General features: G+C 39.0%; 2 protein-coding genes across 10 annotated transcripts in view; one reads left to right on the forward strand and one right to left on the reverse strand.

The window, feature by feature from the left end:
• Nucleotides 1-9,137, reverse strand: part of SMYD4 (SET and MYND domain containing 4) — a 35,682-nt gene extending 26,545 nt beyond the window's left edge. For 2 of the 9 annotated variants that reach the window (XM_082370585.1, XM_082370583.1), the window contains exons 1-2: nt 8,862-9,135; nt 7,850-7,995 (exon numbers count right to left, since the gene is read on the reverse strand). In XM_082370585.1, the coding sequence (XP_082226711.1) occupies nt 7,850-7,983 (134 nt within the window). In that variant the 5' untranslated portion in view covers nt 7,984-7,995; nt 8,862-9,135. Of the gene's footprint in view, nt 1-7,849; nt 7,996-8,261; nt 8,817-8,861 lie in introns of those variants that run through there. The other 7 variants (XM_082370582.1, XM_082370586.1, XM_082370579.1 and 4 more) reach the window with 5 other exon arrangements.
• Nucleotides 9,138-9,283: 146 nt separating this feature from the next.
• Nucleotides 9,284-18,861, forward strand: part of RPA1 (replication protein A1) — a 52,485-nt gene continuing 42,907 nt past the window's right edge. The window contains exon 1 of the mRNA XM_082370674.1: nt 9,284-9,440. Coding sequence (XP_082226800.1) covers nt 9,408-9,440 — 33 coding nt within the window. The 5' untranslated portion in view covers nt 9,284-9,407. The remainder of the gene's footprint in view (nt 9,441-18,861) is intronic.

Consider the following 18,861-nt stretch of genomic DNA (forward strand, 5'->3'; position numbering starts at 1 on the left):
CGCGGCCTCTCCCGTTGCGGAGCACAGGCTCCAGACGCGCAGGCTCAGTAGGTGTGGCTCACGGGCCTAGCCGCTCCGCGGCATGTGGGATCTTCCCGGACCAGGGCACGAACCCGTGTCCCCTGCATTGGCAGGTGGATTCTCAACCACTGCGCCACCGGGGAAGCCCCTAAGTCAATGTTTTTGTAATTGTTCTTCAGTGTAATTAAGAACTAAGCTGCAATAATTCATTCTTCTTGCACCAGGTTTAACTCAGTAATTAATTGAAAGTTTTGAAAAGCTTTCTTTTTTTAATATTTCAAATTTTCTTCTGGAATGTTATGATAAAAAATTTGTGGAAGTGAGATGGAATAATTTTCTAATTAATTTTTTTATTGTGCTAAAATATTTAAAAACTTGTCATTTTAACTAAAGTATATAGTTCAGTGGCATTAAGTACATTCACAATATTGTGCGATTGTCACCGCTATCCATTTCCAGAAATTTTTCACCAGCCCAAACTAGAACTCTGCACTCATTAAATGATAACTCTTCATTCCTCCCTCTCCCCAGCCCCTGATAACCTCTATTTCACTTTCTGTTTCTATGAATTTGTCTACTCTAGGTACTTCATGTAAGTGGAATGGTAAAGTATTCATCCTTTTATGTCTGGCTTGTTTCAGTTAACATAATGTTTCCTAGGTTCATTCCTTTTTATAGCTGAGTAATATTCCATTATATGTATATATCACAGTTTATCCATTCATCTGTTAATGGACATTTGGGCTATTTTCACTCTTGGCTATTATGAATACTGCTCTGAACACTGGTGTGCAAATAAATCTGTTCAAGTCCCGTTTTCAATTCTTTTGGGTATAAACCCAGAAGTAAGATTGCTGGATTATATAGTAATTCTATTTTTTTTTTTTAAATTGGTGCCTTACTTGTCTTTTTAAATAATTAATTAATTAATTAATTAAATCTTTGGCAGCACTGGGTCTTCGTTGCTGCGTGCGGGCTTTCTCTGGTTGTAGCGAGCAGGGGCTACTCTTCGTTCCGGTGTGCGGGCTTCTCATTGCGGTGGCTTCTCTTGTTGCGGAGCACAGGCTTTAGGCTCGCAGGCTTCAGTAGTTGCAGCACGCAGGCTCAGTAGTTGTGGCTCACGGGCTCTAGAGCTCAGGCTCAGTAGTTGTGGCACACAGGCTTAGTTGCTCCGCAGCACGTGGGATCTTCCTGGACCAGAGCTCGAACCTGTGTCCCCTGCCTTGGCAGATGGCTTCTCAACCACTGCGCCACCAGGGAAGCCCCAGTAATTCTATTTCTAATTATTTGAAGAATTGCCATACTGTTTTTCATAGTGGCTATACCATTTTACATTCCCACCAACAGTGCACAAGGGCTCCAATTTCTCCACATCCTCACCAACACTTGTTATTTTCTGTTTTATTTTTTTGGATAGTAGCCATCTAATGAGTATGAGGATAATAAGGTATCTTGTTGTAGTCTGATTTGCATCTCCCTAATGATTAGTGATGTTAAGAGCATCTTTTCATATGCTTATTTCATGTGCTTATCTTCTTGGAAGAAATATCTATGCAAGTCCTTTGCCCATTTTAAAAAAAAATTTACTTATTTATTTTGGGCTGTGTTGGGTCTTTGTTGCTGCCCATGGGCTTTCTCTAGTTGCGGTGAGCGGGGCTCTTTGCCTATTTTTAAACTGGGTTTTTTGTTGTTGTCGTTGAGTCTTAGGAGTTCTTTATATGGTCTGGATATTAATCCTTTAGCAGATGTATGATTTGCAATATTTTCTCCCATTCTGTGGGTTGCCCATTTAACTCTGTTGATAGTCACTTGATGCACTAAATATTTTACTTTTCATGAAGTCTGATTTGCCTATTTTTTTCTTTTGTTGCCTGTGCCTTTGGTGTCATAGCCAAGAAAAAGATGCCAAATCCAATGTCATAAGCTTTTGGCTTATGTTTTCTTCTAAGAGTTTTATGGTTTTAGCTCTTAAGTTTAGGTCTTTGAGTTATTTTGAGTTAGCTTTTGCATATGGTGTAAGGTAAAGGTCCAACTTCATTCTTTGGCATGTAGAGTCTAACTAGGAAGCAGATAGAAAGAACCAAATTCCTTCTTCTAGCCGTGCCTTCTCTTTCTAGAGCCCTAGAGAGGTAAAGCCTCTTATAAGGTCAATTGGGAAAGCAGAAAGTCCCAGCCCCAGCCGAGAATACAGAAGATCACAGCTGAGAAACTGTAGCTTAATAACTTGCACACATTCACACATACACATTTTTTTTCCTGAAAGTAAGTGCACTCATCATGGAAGTTCACCTCTAAATATTTCAGCATGCCTCTGCTAAGAAAAAGGACATTCTCCTATATCTTGATATCACAATATCATTATCATGCCTAAAAAATTAACACTAGGGACTTCCCTGGTGGCACAGTGGTTAAGAATCCGCCTGCCAATGCAGGGGACACGGGTTCGATCCCTGGTCCAGGAAGATCCCACATGCAGCGAAGCAACTAAGCCTGTGCGCCACAACTACTGAGCCTGAGCTCTAGAGCCCGCGAGCCACAACTACTGAGCCCACGTGCCAAAACTACTGGAGCCCGCGCGCCTAAAGCCCGAGCTCCGTAACAAGAGAAACCACTGCAGTGAGAAGCCCGAGCACCGCAACAAAGAGTAGCCCCCGCTCGATGCAACTAGAGAAAGCCCACATGCAGCAACAAAGACCCGATGCAACCAAATAAATAAATTAAATTAAATTCTAAAAAACCCCACTAATTCAAATATCATTTAAAATTTCTCCATTATTCCTAAAATGTCTTTTCTTTCTTTTTCTTACCCCAACCTGATGCCGGATCAAGGTTCTAACGTACTGCATTTAGTTATTTCTCATTAGTTTCTTTTGAGACAGTCCCATAATTTTTTTGTTTTTCATGATTAAGTTTTTTTGAAGACTCAAGGCCAGGAAAACGTTACACATTCTGGTATTGTCTCATTGTTTCCTCATGATTAGATTCAGATCGAACAATTTTTGTCAAGAATATTAGTCCATCGCTAAATCTTGTATACTTCTTGTTGTTTCAAACCAGGAGACACATGTCAGGCAGTCCCATCACTACTGGTGATGTTGTTTGGTCACTTGGTTAAAGTGGTGACTGTTGGATTTCTCTAATATAAAGATAACTTTCCCCTTGTAATAAGTAACATTAATAAGTAATCTATGGGGCCATACTTTGAGACCATGTGAATAACCTGTTTCCCAGTGATCTTTCTTCTAATGTTTTGAGCATCCATTGACGATTATTGCCAGAATCACTTATTACACTGGGAGTTACAAAATGGTGATTTTCTAATTCTATCATTATTTCTAAACTTATTAATTAGCATTTTTCTGTAAAGACAAATGTTTCCCCCTTTTCTCCTTTTACTTATTTATGTATTTTTTTGAGTATCACCATGGACTTAAAAAAATTCATTCTTATAAACCATTACCATCATTATACTTTTTGATGCTCATATTGTCCTAAATTTGGCCGATGGAAACCTCTTCAGACTGGCTCCTATGTTCTTTTTTTACTTAAATCCGTTAGTCTTTGAGCATTTCCTTGATTTCTGGCAAAACAAAGTATTCCATTTGAATCAGTGTAAAATCAAAACAAATAGGAAGGCAGTGAGTGCGGATACTGAGTCTGTTACGGATTCCCTAGGACACTGTAGATTATCAATGCGAGAGGTCCACTTGTCTCAAAAGGTCTTTGATATGGACAAAACGCATCTAATCTGGGAAAACATTCCTCAAAGACTGTAAGTGGCAAGAAAGAAGAGTGTATGCCTGGCTTTAAGCTTTAAAGGCCCAATTCATACTTTCATTTACTGGGCAAACATATGGAGATTAGAAATTTAAATCTTTTTTGGTCATTTTAGATTGAATAGTTTTACAAACAGCTCTTTGGAACTAACTTGTTAAGTAGAGAAGTTTGGGGATGAAGTAGTGAGAGATATACAGAACAAATAAAAATAGAGGCAATTATTAACTTCAGGGAAAACAAGAGTTGTACAAGAAAGGAAATGTAATTCAAAGTATACTTTGTGGTTCATATGATATTTACATAGACATAATGATATACATGTTGAAAACTGGTTTAACCAGTATCATATTCTACTGGTTATATATTATAAATTATAATATAGTTATGATGATAGAATGAGGGAAAAACAAAGTATATACATGTGAGTTGGGGGTAAGAGAGCTACATTTGGCAACTAAAACTAAAAATTCAAAAATAGCAATATTAGCATACTGTTTAGTAACATGAAATTAAATGCTGGAAGAAACAGAATGATTTTAAGTATCAGCCTTTGCAGAATAGAAATGGGGAAGAGTAGTGAGAGTTGCTGTTTTTCTTTATATGTTTTGAAGTACTATTTGACTTCTTACACTATATGCATATTATTCTGATAAAAAATAAACTAAAAAAGGAAACTATTTCCATGTAATAAGGTACCAGGTCTAGGGACTTCCCTGGTGGTCCAGTGGGTAAGACTCTGTGTTCCCAATACAGGGGGGCCCGGGTTCGATCCCTGGTCAGGGAACTAGATCCCACATGCATGACGGAACTAAGAGTTCGCATGCTACAACTAAGACCCAGTGCAGCCAAAATAAATAAATAAATAATATATAAATAAATCTTAAAAAAAAATAAGGTACCAGGTCTACATAGTTTTACAGGATTTTTCTACCAGCTTTAAAGAATCAAATAATCCCTACATTATATAAATTATTTCAGAGCATAGAGAAATATGGGAAGCTCTCCAATTCATGCTATGAGGCTATCATAACCCTGATACCAAGAGGTGATGAATAGAGCACACACAAAAAAATATATAGTCTAATACCGTTTAAGAACATAGATATAAAAATCCTAAAAATAACCTCAGCAAATTGAATCTAGCCCTGTGTTAAAAAAAATATTATATGATAACCAGAGTTATTCTCCAAAACAGTTCAACTTCAGTAAATCTACTGATGTCAATTCTGCCTTCACAGATTAAAGTGGAATAAGAAAAGGATCATTCCTCCCAAAATATATCCAAAAAAAGGACTGATAAAATTCAACACTTATTTATGATACAACATAGCGCAACTTCCTTAAACTGATAAAGGGTATATACTATAAACCTATAGCAATGTCCTAAATGCCTGTTACTATTCAACATTGCATCAGAGGTCTAACTAATGCTATAATTAAAAAGTAGAGCTTCCCTGGTGGCGCAGTGGTTGAGAATCTGCCTGCCAATGCAGGGGACACGGGTTCGAGCCCTGGTCTGGGAAGATCCCACATGCCGCGGAGCAACTAGGCCCGTGAGCCACAATTACTGAGCCTGCGCATCTGGAGCCTGTGCTCCGCAACAAGAGAGGACGCGATAGTGAGAGGCCCGCGCACCGTGATGAAGAGTGGCCCCCACTTGCCGCAACTAGAGAAAGCCCTCGTACAGAAACGAAGACCTAACACAGCCATAAATAAATAAATAAATAAATAAAATTTTAAAAAAAATAAAAATGGATACCATTTTGCTAAACTGTGATTCAAAGCCAACGTTCCCGATCATCAAATCGACTACAAATATTTATCTGTAAAAACCATTCTTAGCTGATGGCCACACAAAAACAGGCAGTGGGATGGATTTACCCTGTGGGTTGTTGTTTGCTGACATCTGTTTAAAATATAATCAGATCGTATCACTCTTATCTCAAAACCCTGTGAATTAGTTTTCTATTGTTGTGTAACAACTACCACATATTCAGCAGGTTAAAACAATACCCATTTATTATCCTCAGTTCTGTAGATCAGAAGTCCAGGTGGGCTTGCCTGGTCTCTCTGCTTAGGGTCTCACAAGGCTGAAATCAAGGTGACCTCTTATAGAGAGGATCTGGGAAAGAATCTATATCTAAACTCATTCAGGATGTTGAGTTTAGAACTGACAGAAGCCAGTTCCTTGCAATTGTAGGTCTGAGGTCCCCATTTCCTTGCTGGCTGTTAGCCAGGAAGCACTCTCTGCTTTTAAAGGTCTGGTCTGATTGGGTTACACCCACCCAGTAATTATCTCTCAAAGTCAGGGGGCTTGGGGCTTTCATTACATCAGCCCAATCCCTTCCCAGCAGTGCTTAGGTTAATGTTAGATTGAGTAACCAGGGGACCAGGATTGAGTAACCAGGGGACCAGAATGCTGGCGTGGTGGCGGCGGGGGGCATCTCTAGAATTCTGCCTACTATACCCTGCAATAACTTGCTACTCAGGGTAAAAAGATAAGGCACTAAGAAAGGGTCAACTCGATTTGTGCCACCTGCTCTTCCCCAACTCCCATGCATGTCCCATTACCTCTCTGATGGTATTTCCTACCACTCTCCCTCTGGCTTACTCTGTTCATCCACCACTAGCTGTTCATCCAGCTTGCTGTTGCTTAAACATGCCAGACACACTCCCACCTTAGGATCTCTGCCTGGAATGCTCTTCTCTCAGATATCTACTCAGTTAACTCCTGTATCTCCAAGACTTTGCTCCACTTTCACTCTTTCAATGAGGCATATCTGACTATACTACTTAATACTACAATCTGTACTCTCGCTCCCGGCACTGCCTATTTCCCCTACCCTGTTCAATTTTTCCTTTTTGTCTACTCTACTGTATTTATCACCTTTAACATACTATATATTTTATTTATTTATGATGTTTATTGGCTGTGCCTCCTTGCTAGAATTAAGCTCCTCAAAGGTAAGGATCTTTGTCTATTTTTTTTAAATGATGTATTTTTTGTTTACTAAGCACTGAGCACAGTGGCTGGCACAAAACAGATGTTCAATAAAAATTCACTGAATGAAGTTTGGGAAACTCCTGCTTCAGTTTTTTATTTACTTATTTTTTATTTTTTTGGCCACGCCGCGGCATGCAGGATCTTGGTTCCCCGACCAGGGATGGATGCCGTGCCCCCCGTAGTGGAAGCACAGAGTCTTAACCACCGGACCACCAGGGAAGTCCCCTGTTTCAGTTTTTTATATACGTATGTGTGTACTAGGTTGTGATGTAAAATATATTTCTTATTGAAGAGTGTAGTCAAGAGTGTTTGAAAACTACTGGGGTTAGACTGTATGACCTCTATCGTTCCTTCCAAATATGAGCATTCATGAATTTCTATGTGCAGCTAGTAAATCTCCACTATATCCTTTGGGATACAGCAAGGTGCAGAGCCTAGTGACGACAGCAAGGCACTGATTACTGAAACATAATATTGACACCGAGAAAGCTAAATAGCATCCCTACCTGTTGTATAATAGTAGGTTAGAAAGAACTGTGTAAACAGCAAGAACTGTTGAATGCCCCAAAATATAAAAATCTAAACGTAACTCTTCCATCAAAAAGAGATGTAATTTGATGGGCTTCTCTGGTGGCACAGTAGTTAAGAATCCGTCTGCCAACACGGGGGACACGGGTTTGAGCCCTGGTCTGGGAAGATCCCACATGCCACAGAGCAGCTAAGCCTGTGCACCACAACTACTGAGTCTGCACTCTAGAGCCCGCGTGCCACAACTACTGAGCCTGTGTGCTGCAACTACTGAAGCCTGCGCGCCTAGAGCCTGTGCTCCACAACAGGAGGAGCCACTGCAATGAGAAGCCCGCGCACTGCAAGGAAGAGTAACCTCCACTCAACGCAACTAAAGAAAGCCCAGGCGCAGCAACGAAGACCCAAAAATAAATAAATACATAAATTTATAAAAAAAAAAAGATATAATTTGAGAGCAAATCACAAAAGACAACGTTTTCCGCATCAAAATTTCCCTGGTTAAAGCTTCCATTCACTTACTGAAGAAGCGAAGATGAGTGAAGAAAGAGATCGCTTAGAGTCTCTGCTGTAGAAATTGTAACCTGAATGGACTTGGGGAGCAAAGACCACTTCTGAAGTATGTATGATTTCCACTCATCCACGGGCAGATCCATGCTACTTTAAATCTAAAAAATGAATAAGAAAATAAGGAATTCGGATTTCTACAAATGCACAATTCTACAAAGTCCAGATTTCATTCAAGCATGCATGAAGCAACAAAATCAATTCTTGTGGTCTCTTCCTATAGTTGTTTACATGCTGAGGAAGCATGTATTGTTTCTCACCCCAATTCACTCAACATCCCTTCATTCAGAAATATTTATTGAAAGCTTACTTTGTTCCAGGCATCATACTAGGTACTGGTTATACAATGATGAATCAGAACTCTTACCCAGTTCAGTTTTTTCTTTTCAATCCCCAGGTCACTCCTTTAGTTCAAGCCCGCACCATTTCCTGTCCGGCATTCTTTCTGGAGCGTCATAACTAGTCTACACGCCCTCAGACCCCCCACTTCCCCATTCCAAATTCAGTCCATCCTCCACATTGAGACAGATGTCAGTACTCTGCCTTAAATTCATCAATGCTCCTCCTAGCATTTAGAGAAGCCCAGTACAAACCCTTCATTATTTAACTCTTGGCTTACTTTCTAATGCTCAAGTCTCACTTCCTCCTCTGTACCCTACTATCCTAGCTACTCAAAGCTATCCCCAGCTTGCCAGGCTATTCATCTCCCTAGGTTTTACAAAGACTATTCATTGGCCCTACCCTCACTTGGAGTCCACCTGGCAAATTTCCAAACATTCTTCAAGACCCAGTTCAAATGGTATCTCCTCCGGGAAGCCTTCCCTGATTTTTCCACCTGTGATAGCAGCACACTTTGTGTCTCTCCTGGGGCCCAAACCACGTCTACCTTGAGTTAGTGCTCCTCACAGCAGAAACTCCCTCGACAGACTGTGCTCTCCTCTGAGGGTAGGGACCAGGTCTTATTTACCTTGAGAGATCCCCACTGTGCCAAGCTCAGGGTCTGGAACCTGCGGGAGTTCAACTCTGGGTTGCTGAAGGAAGCAAGTCAATGCTTTGACTACATCTAGTAGCAGAGTTACTATGGCAACAACTCTACCACTCCTCTGGGCTACCAGTCAGTGTCTGCCCACCAAAGGCCGAGTGGGGTACGTTTCCGAGAGTCAGCTCGGAAAGCTGCCGGAACTCGTCCTCTCCGCGCCCTTCGCTGCGTCCGCGTCACGCTTCGCGCATCACGCTTCGCGCGCTCCGCGGTTCCGCGCCCCGCCCCCTGTCCCCGCAATCCAGCGACTAGGCCCTGGACCTGGGCTCCGGTGAGTCACGTGGGCCACCCGCCGCGCCTCGGCCAATGAAGTGGCTGCTCGGCTCCTAATCCCGCCCCCGTGCCGTGCGCACGTCGGGAGGCCGTCCCGGTGCACGCAGGTCCTGGGGCCAATCGCTTTGGAGCGCGCGGGTTCCCTGGAGTAAAGCCAGGGCTGCAGGGGAGTCGGAGAGCTGGAGTTGTGGCGGCGGAACCATGGTGGGCCACCTGAGCGAGGGGGCCATTGCGGTGAGGAGACGCCTGCGAGCCGGGCGCGGGCCGGGGTGGCTGTGGGCCCTGGGGCTGTGCGGGGTGGAGAAGGGGGAGAGAACACGGGAGGAGGAGACATAGGGGGCCGGGGAGGAACCGCCGGGTGACTCCCTAGAATCATCACTCCTCAAAGCATTTTTCCCATCGTCTTTTAAACACGCTCATGTTTTTCCTGCTTAAGGAAATGAAACAAAATAAACTGTTGATTTTCGCCCATCTCTCTCCCGCAGCCACTCTCTTTCTCCTCCCCTTCCCCCATCCGCAGCCTAACTTTCCTAGAGTTGTCAGTTTTCAGTTCTTTCTTTTTCTCGCCTCCCATTAACCCTTCAACAGACTCCAATCAGTCACTCCCCTGATCACTATAGAAGTAACCATGGCTGAAGTCAGCAGTGCCTCCAGGTCGTTAAATCCAACAGACACTTTTGAGAGTTAAATTTACTCGAGTTCTCAGCAGCGTTTGACTATTGAGCATCGCTTTCTTTTGGTAACACCCTCTTCTTTCGGTTTCTGTGGCTCAGTTTGGCTTGTCTTTCCCCGTCTTATTTGGAGATCTCTGTAAATTTTTGTTGACTCTTCTCCCGAGACAATCAAATTACCATCTATATGTCAATTGCTCACAAATTTCTGTGTCCGGAGCCACCTTTACTCCGAAGAGTACTCAGCTGCGTACTTGATATCTCAAAAACATTTTAAATTCAACATGTCCCAAAGCAAATCCATTATCTTTCTAAATTTGGGCCTCTACCGTTCCCTGTCTGGATGAATGGCACCATTATTCATTAAGTTATACCAGCCAGAAATTGTGGAATCATTCTTGCTACACATTCAGTCACCCTGGATGTCCAGTCCCTCCCCAAGTCTGGTGTGTTTTACCTCCACATATATCTCTTAAATGCATCTACTTCTCTATCCACACTGGCACCATTGTTTCTGCCTGGCCTTCTCACTTCTACCCAGCATAACCCTCCTCCTGCCATTCCCATCATAGCATATTCCCACCAGTTCTTTCCTCCTTTCCAGCCTTTCCTTTTTTTTTTTTTTTAATTTAAATCCGGGTATATTTCATACTCCTGCCTTCCACAGGGGCTTTGGACATTCTTTAACCTGTGCCTACTGCCTGGGTGGTTGTTCATTCTCCCCTTGCTGACTAACGTAACCTTCAAGTCTCTGCTCAGTTACTTCCTCAGAGAAGCCTTCCTTGACTCCCCTTGCTAGGCTAAATCCCTTTATTTTCAACCCCTAATTCCTGTTTGTTCACGATATTAAACTCTGCCTTTCCTCTTCTGTCAAATGAGGTTAATCATACCTAGTACCTATTGCCTAAGGTTAGTGGGACGATTAAATGAGCTGTTAATTTAAAGTGCTTAGTCCATGCCTGATACATAATAAATGCTCATTATATGTTACCTATTATTAATAATCACAGATGTGATCTTACATTTATATGTTGTTTATTTGATTCATATCAGTTACTTTCTGTCTCCCTCCACTGGATTGTAAATTCTTTGAGGCCTGAAATTATGTCTTTTTTTGCTCAACATAGTCTCCCCAATACCGGAAGGACTGCTGGCAAGTTTTAGGTGCCCAATAAATGTTTGCTAATTGCACGAGGCAGGGAAAAGAAAGGGACAGAGATGGATGGGGAAGAACAGTTGGCAGAGTTGAGTGAATATTTTAATAAGTTAGAAATAACCCCGAGAAGTGATTGCAAATTGTAGTCCTTGTTTACTTTATAGCTGCTACCTTGTATCTTTAAGACAAATTAGGAATTGTTCTTCACTTTCAAGGAAAGTGACTGGTATTTTTCAAATAATTTGATGAGTTAGTTTTTGCCATATTCAAAATTTAGGAAACATATTTCCAGTGTTAGGTGAAGTATCACTTAGGTTTTGTTCGTAAATGATGAGGAAAATTTGTGTGTGTGTGTGTTTGTGGTGAAGGAGTGTAGAGTACCTTTGTCAAGTTTGTTTATCAGCTAAAGCAGGTAATATCATTTTAGTTCAAAAGACATAGACCCCAAAGGGTAAGCACTAACACACAAATAGTGCATTTTCGGCAAGAGCTAACATAAGAGATTATGCGTGGAACTATTGTAGTAAATAGAACTAATAGCATTTGTATCTTGAGTAATTAGGTAATACAAAGAAAGGGGAAGGGAACGAATACTTTTGATCATTTCCAATGTGCTAGATACTTTATTATAGTCAGTAGTTACAGTAACCCTGTAAAGTAGATTTTTATCATTAACCCCGTCTTACAGATAAAGTAACTGAAGTCCAGAGAAGTTAAGTAATTTGTGCATGAGGTGAGGTTTGAACATGTGCTCTGAACCATTCCATTCTGTTGTTTTGTATTTTTTTCCTTCCAGTTTTATTGAGATATAATTGACATACAGCACTGTATAAGTTTAAGGTGTCCAGCATAATGATTTGACTTATATACATCATGAAACAATTAGCACAGTAAGTTTAGTGAATGTCCATCACCTCATATAGATACAAAATAAAAAGAAAAAAGTATTTTTTTTCTTGTGATGAGAACTCTTAGGATTTACTCTCTTAATAACTTTCATATATAACATTGTTAATTATATTTCATATATAGCACTGTTAATTATATTAATCATGTTGTATGTTACATCCCTGGTACTTATTTATCTTATAACTGGAAATTTGTACCTTTTGACCACGTTTGTCCGGTTCCTCCTCCTTCTACTTCCTGCCTCTGGTAACCGCAAAATCTGATCTCTTTTTTTCTATAAGTTTGTTCATTTGTTTGTTTGTTTTTGAAGTATAATTGGCTTACAGTACTGTGTTATTTCTTGGTGCACAACATAGTAATTTGATATTTCTGTACATTACAAAATGATCACCACTGTTGCTTTGTATTTTTATTAGCAATGTTAATTTGGAAAATTTAAGTCAGTTCTGTCTTAAGTGTATATATCATGCTATATGTCCCAGAAGAGCAAGTCTTATATTCACTATTTATGATGACACAAATAAATTTAAAAGAATGATAAAGTACTACATGTATTTGGTTTTAGAATCAAATAAAACAGAAAGGTGCTTGATGAAATTACTGACCTGTCCCTTCCCCCAGTTCTGTTCCTTTAAAAAAAAAAAAAAAACCACCTTTACTGAAGTTCAATTTGATTTACATGTAACAAAAGCTATAGTACATATTGTTTACAAACTATATCAGTCTGTAATACATCAAACTATATGCAGTTTGATGAGTTTTGACAAATGTATGCACCACCCCAATCTGCTCCTTTCCCATCCCCTGCCCTTACCCTAGGCAACCACTGTTCTGGGTTCTGGTTTCTACCACTATAGGTCAGTTTTGACTGTTCTAAAACGTCATATAAATGGAATCAAATAATATGTACCCTTTGTGTCTGGCTTCTTTCTTTCAGCAAAATGATTTTTGAGATTTATCCATGTTGTTTCAGTAGTTTGCACCTTTTTATTGCCCAATAGTATTCCATGGTATGAATAAACACAACTTGTTTATTTACCTGTTGAACATTTGGGTTATTTTCCTTTTTGGCTATTATGAATGAAGGTGTTATGAACTTTTATGTACAAGTCTTCTTATGGAAATATATTTTAATTCCTCTGAGATAAATATTGGGGAGTGCAATTGCTGGGTCATGTGATAACTGAACATTTAACTTTATAAGAAATTGCTAAACTATTTCCAAAGTGTTTATGAGAATTCTGTTTGCTCCATTTCCTCACGAACACTTAGTTTTGTCAGTCTTTTTAGGTTTACCTATTCTAGTGAATGTGTAGTGGTATCTCACTGTGATTTTAATTTGTGTTTTGCTGATGACTAATGATCTTGAGCATCTTTTCATGTGCTTGTTGGCTGTTTGTATTCCTTCTTTTGTGAAGTGTATTGTTCGTATCTTTTGCCTGTTTAAAAAATTGGGATGTGTTCTTATTAGTTGTAAGAATTCTTTATTTAATCTGGACATGTCTTTTGTTACATAAAAGCATTACATATATTTTCTCCCAATCTGAGGCTTTTCATTCTTTTAATGCTGTTTTTTTTTAAATAAATTTATTTTATTTATTTATTTTCAGCTGCGTTGGGTCTTCGTTGCTGCACACGGGCTTTCTCTAGCTGCAGCGAGCAGGGGCTACTCTTCGTTGCGGTGCGCGAGCTTCTCATCACAGTGGCTTCTCTGTTGCAGAGCACGGGCTCTAGGTGCTCAGGCTTCAATAGTTGTGGCACGTGGGCTCAGTAGTTGTGGCTCGCGGGCTCTAGAGCACAGGCTCAGTAATTGTGGCGCACGGGCTTAGTTGCTCCACGGCATGTGGGATCTTCCTGGACCAGGGCTCTAACCCATGTCCCCTGCATTGGCAGGCAGATTCTTAACTACCAGGCCGCCAGGGAAACTCAATGGTGTTTTTTTAAAAGAGCAGTTTTAAATTTTGATGTTCAGTTGGTTTTTTTTGTTTTGTTTTTCCTTTTCTGAATTGTATTTTTCTGTCCCCAAAAATCTTTGTTTCCCCCAAGGTTACAAATCTTTTGTCCTGTGTTTTCTTCTAGAAGTTTTATAGTTTTAGTTTATATTCAGGCCTGTAATCCATTTCAAGTTTACCTTTTTATGTATGGTGTATAGATCATTCTTTCCATTGCAGATATTCAGTTTTTTCAGTCCCATTTGTTATAAAGACTATAATGTTCCATTGAATTGTGTTGTCACCTTTGATAAAATTTATATATGTGGGTCTATATCTGGAATGCCTATTCTGCCATTGCTCTGTATGTCAGTACTTACACATTGTCTTCATAACTGTAGTTATATAGTAAGTCTTGAAATTGGGTAGTATAAATTCTCCAGCTTCATTCTTTTTCAAAATTGTTTTACTGAATCTAGGTTCTCTATGTTTTCATATATATTTTAGAATCAGCTTGTCAATTTCTAATAAAGAAAGCCTGATGGGATTTTGATTGATAGTACATTACATTTATAGATCAATTTGGGATCACTTGACTTCTTACAGACATTGAATCTTTCAAACCATGGACATGCTATATCTCTCATTTACTTAGGTTTTCTTTAATTTCTCTCAGTGTTTTGTAGTTTTCAGTATGCAAGTCTTGCATATGTATTGTTAGACTTAGGTTTTTTTAACAGTATTAAAATGGTATTTTTTAAAATTTCATTTTCCAGTTGTTAATTGGCAGTATATAAAAATACAGTTGATTTTTGCATATTAACCTTGTATCCTGAACACTCGGTAAATTGACTTAGTAGTTTTTTGTAGATGCCTTAGGATTTTCTACATACATGACTTTATCTGCACATAAAGACAGTTTTATTATTTCCTTTTCAATCTTTATGCCTTTATTTCTTTTTTTAAAATATATTTTTAAAAAATATTTATTTATTTATCTACTTATTTATTTAGGCTGCACCAGGTCTTAGTTGTGGCACATGGGATCTTCATTGTGGTATGCGGACTCTTAGTTGTGGCATGCAGGCAGGATCTAGTTCCCCGACCAGGGATCAAACCCAGGCCCCCTTCATTGAGAGCTCAGAATCTTACCCACTGGACCACCAGGGAAGTCCCTATGCCCTTATTTCTTTTTCTCGTCTTGTTGCATTAGTTAGGAGCTCTACTGCCATATTTAATAAAAGTGATGAGAGTTATATCCTTGCCTTGTTCCTGATCTTAGGGGAGGTCATTCAGTGTTTTGCCATTAAGTGTGATTGGTAATTAGATTTTTTGGTAGATGCCTGCTATCATTTTAACCCTATCTTCTATCCCTAATTTGCTGAGACTTTTTATAATGAATAAGTGTTGAATTTTGTCAAATGCTTTTTCTGCATCTATTGAGATGGTTGTGGTTTTTCTTCTTTATTCTGTTAATGTGACAGACTACAATAATGGATTTTTGAATGTTGAGTAAACCTTGCCTTCTTGGAATAAACCTCGCATGGTCTTGACATATTATATACATTTTATATAGTGCTATATTTGATTTACTGATATTTTGTTGAGGATTTTTACATCTTTATTGATGAGTGATATATAGATCTGTAATTTTTCTTTCTTACAATGACTTTGTTTTTTCTATCAGAGTAAAGCTAACATCATACAATGAGTTGTAAAGTGTTCTCTTCTATCTCCTGAAATAATTTATGCAGGATTGGTTTTTTTTGTCATTCAGTGTTAGATAGAATTTACCAGTAAAGCCATCTGGACCTAGAGTTTACTCTTTTGGAATATTTTAAATTATAAATTTAATTTCTTTAATAGATGTAGAATTATCTAGATTTTCTGTATTTTTATGTAGTTTTGATAATTTGTGTTTTTTTAAGGGACTTATCCATTTAAGTTGTTTCATAAAGTTCCTAATATTCCCTTATTATATATATATAAATATATATAAAATTTTATATATGTATGATTTATAGTGATGCCTTTTTCATTCCTGGTATTGAGAATGTGTGTTTTCTTTTTCTTTACCAGACTAGCTAGAAGTTTATCAATTTTATTGATCTTTTCAAAGAACCAGCTTTTGGTTCAATTGTGTTTTTCCTATTATTTATCAATTTTCTATTTCATTGATTTTTGCTCTTTTCTTATTTCTTTCCTTCTGTGTACTTGGGTTTAATTTATTCTTTTTCTGGCTCCTTATGGTGGAATCTTAGATAATTGACTTTGGAGCTTTTTTCTTCTCTAATGAGAGCATTTAAAGCTGTATTTTCCCCTCTAAGCATTGCTCTAGGTACATCCCACAAATTTAGATAGATTGTATTTTAATTTTCATTGTTAATAACTTTCTAATTTCTCTTGTGATTTCTTCTTCAACAGATGGGTTATTTAGAAGGTTGTTGTTTAACATCTAAGTATCTGGAGATTTTCTAGATATCATATTGTTATTGATTTCTAGTTTAATTCTAGTGTGGTCAAATAACGTACTCTGTATGAATTGAACTTTTCAACATTTATTGAGAGTTTTACTGCCCAGTATATGGACTATCTTGATGAAAATGTTCCAGGTACACTTAAAAGAATGTGTATTTTGCAGTTGTTAGATGATCTAATTAGGTCAAGTTTGTTGATAGTTTAAGTTTTCTATATTCTTATTTCTATATTTTTGGTCTATTTACCCTGTCAATTACTGAGAGAAGAATGTTGAAACCACCAATTATAATAGTGGATTTGTCTATGTCTCCTTTTCATTCTGTCAGTTTTTCCTTCATGTATCTTGAACCCCTGTTGTTAGGTGAACACATTTATCATTGTCTTTTTTTTTTTTTTTGGCCATGCTGTGCAGCATGTGGATCTTAGATCCTAGTTCCCCGACTAGGGATTGAACCCGTGCCCCCTGCAGTGGAAGCATGGAGTCTTAACCACTGGACCGCCAGGGAAGTCCCCATTGTGTCTCCTTTAGGAATCAACCCTATTATTATTATGAAATGTCCTTTTTTATCCCAGGTAATATTCCTTGTCCTGAAGTCTACTTTGCCTGCTTTTAATGATACATCTTTCTCCAGTATTTTATTTTTAATTTGTCTTTTTATATTTGAAGTGTGTTTCTTGTACAGAGCAAATAGTTGGGTCTGTCTTATTCATTACAATAATTTCTTCCATTTATTTGGAGTACTTGAACCATTTACACTTAATATAATTACAAGTTTGGGTTTAAGTTTTTCATTTTGCTGCTTGTTTTTTTATTTGTTCCATCTTTTCTTTGCTGTTGTTTTTCTATTTTTTAACTTTTCCCGACTTTTGGATTGAGTATTTTTTATGATTAAAATTTATTTCCACTATTGGCTTATTAGCGATGCTTTACGTTTTTAATGACTGTTTTAGGGCAACGCATCCTAGCTTGGACTACTATAACAAAATACCGTAGACTAGGTGATGTAAACAGCAGATTTATTTCTCACAATTCTAGAGGCTGAGAAATCCATCAAGGCACCAGCAGATTTAGTTCTGGGTGAGGGCTGTCTTCCTGGCTTGCAGCTACTATCTCACTGTGCTCACATGACCTCTTCTTTGTGTGGGGAGAGAGTGAGTTTTGGTGTCTCTTCCTCTTTTTTTTTTTTCTGGCTGCACCTTGTGGCATTCAGGATCTTAGTTGCATGACCAGGGATCGAGCCGTGCCCCCTGAAGTGGAAGCGCAGAGTCTCAACCACTGGACTGCCAGGGAAGTCCCTCTCCTCCTCTTTTTTTTTTTTTTTTTTTTTTTTTTTTTTAAAGCAAGTTGGGAGCCTGTGAGTCTGTAAATTGTTCTGAATGTTATTCTAAGTGTTTGGATTTTATCCTGTGAACACTGAGATGCGGTGAGGAGTTTTTAATATTTATTTATTTATTTATTTATAGCTGTGTTGGGTCTTCGTTTCTGTGCGAGGGCGCTCTCTAGTTGCGGCGAGCGGGGGCCACTCTTCATCGCGGTGCGCGGGCCTCTCACTATCGCGGCCTCTCTTGTTGGCGGAGCACAGGCTCCAGACGCGCAGGCTCAGTAATTGTGGCTCACGGGCCCAGTTGCTCCGCGGCATGTGGGATCTTCCCAGACCAGGGCTCGAACCCGTGTCCCCTGCATTGGCAGGCAGACTCTCAACCACTGCGCCACCAGGGAAGCCCTCCTCCTCTTTTTATAAGGACAGTAATCTCATTATGGGGGCTCCACCCTCGTGACCTCATCTGAAAGTAGTTGCCTCCAAAGACCCCATCTCTCTATACTCTCACACTGAGGGTTAGAGCGTCAACATATGAATTGGGAGGTGGGGTCAGGACACAAATGTTCGGTCCAAAACACAGTGGTTCTCAAATGTTTTGATTTTAGAATACCTTTCATTTGTAAAAAATCATTGAGCGCCGCCCCCCCTGCCAAAAGCTTTTGTTTTTGTGGGTTATATCTCCCTTACCATATTTGAAATTATAACAGATATTTTAAAAATATTTATTCATTTAAAATAGTAATAAACTCATCTGTTAACATAAATAACATGTTTTAGGAAAAACAGTTATATAGTTCAAAACAAATAGAAAAGTGACATTGTTTTACATTTTTGCACATTGCTTTAATATCTGGCTTACTAGAAGATGTGACAGCTAGATTTTCATACCAGCTTCTGCGTTCAGTATATGGATATATGGTTTTTTTGGTCAAACTATATGGAGGAAATCTGGCTTCAAATATGTAGTTGGAAAAAGGAGGAGTATTTTAATACCCTTTTCAGGCTTCTTTTCTGATCCTTGTGATCTTGTAATATAATAAGAAATATATGTTTGGGCTTTGTCCAGTTTTTGGTACACAGAACTCCTAAAACCCTTGGAATTTCCTGAGTGATAGGGTGGGAGGAGCTTTTTTCGTTACTTATGATAAGCCCCTTTCAACCATACCTGAAGTTTAATGAGCTAACTCT

The sequence above is a fragment of the Balaenoptera borealis genome (genome assembly GCF_965194805.1).
Source record: "Balaenoptera borealis genome assembly, chromosome: 20".
In the NCBI taxonomy this organism is placed as follows: Eukaryota; Metazoa; Chordata; class Mammalia; order Artiodactyla; family Balaenopteridae; genus Balaenoptera; species Balaenoptera borealis.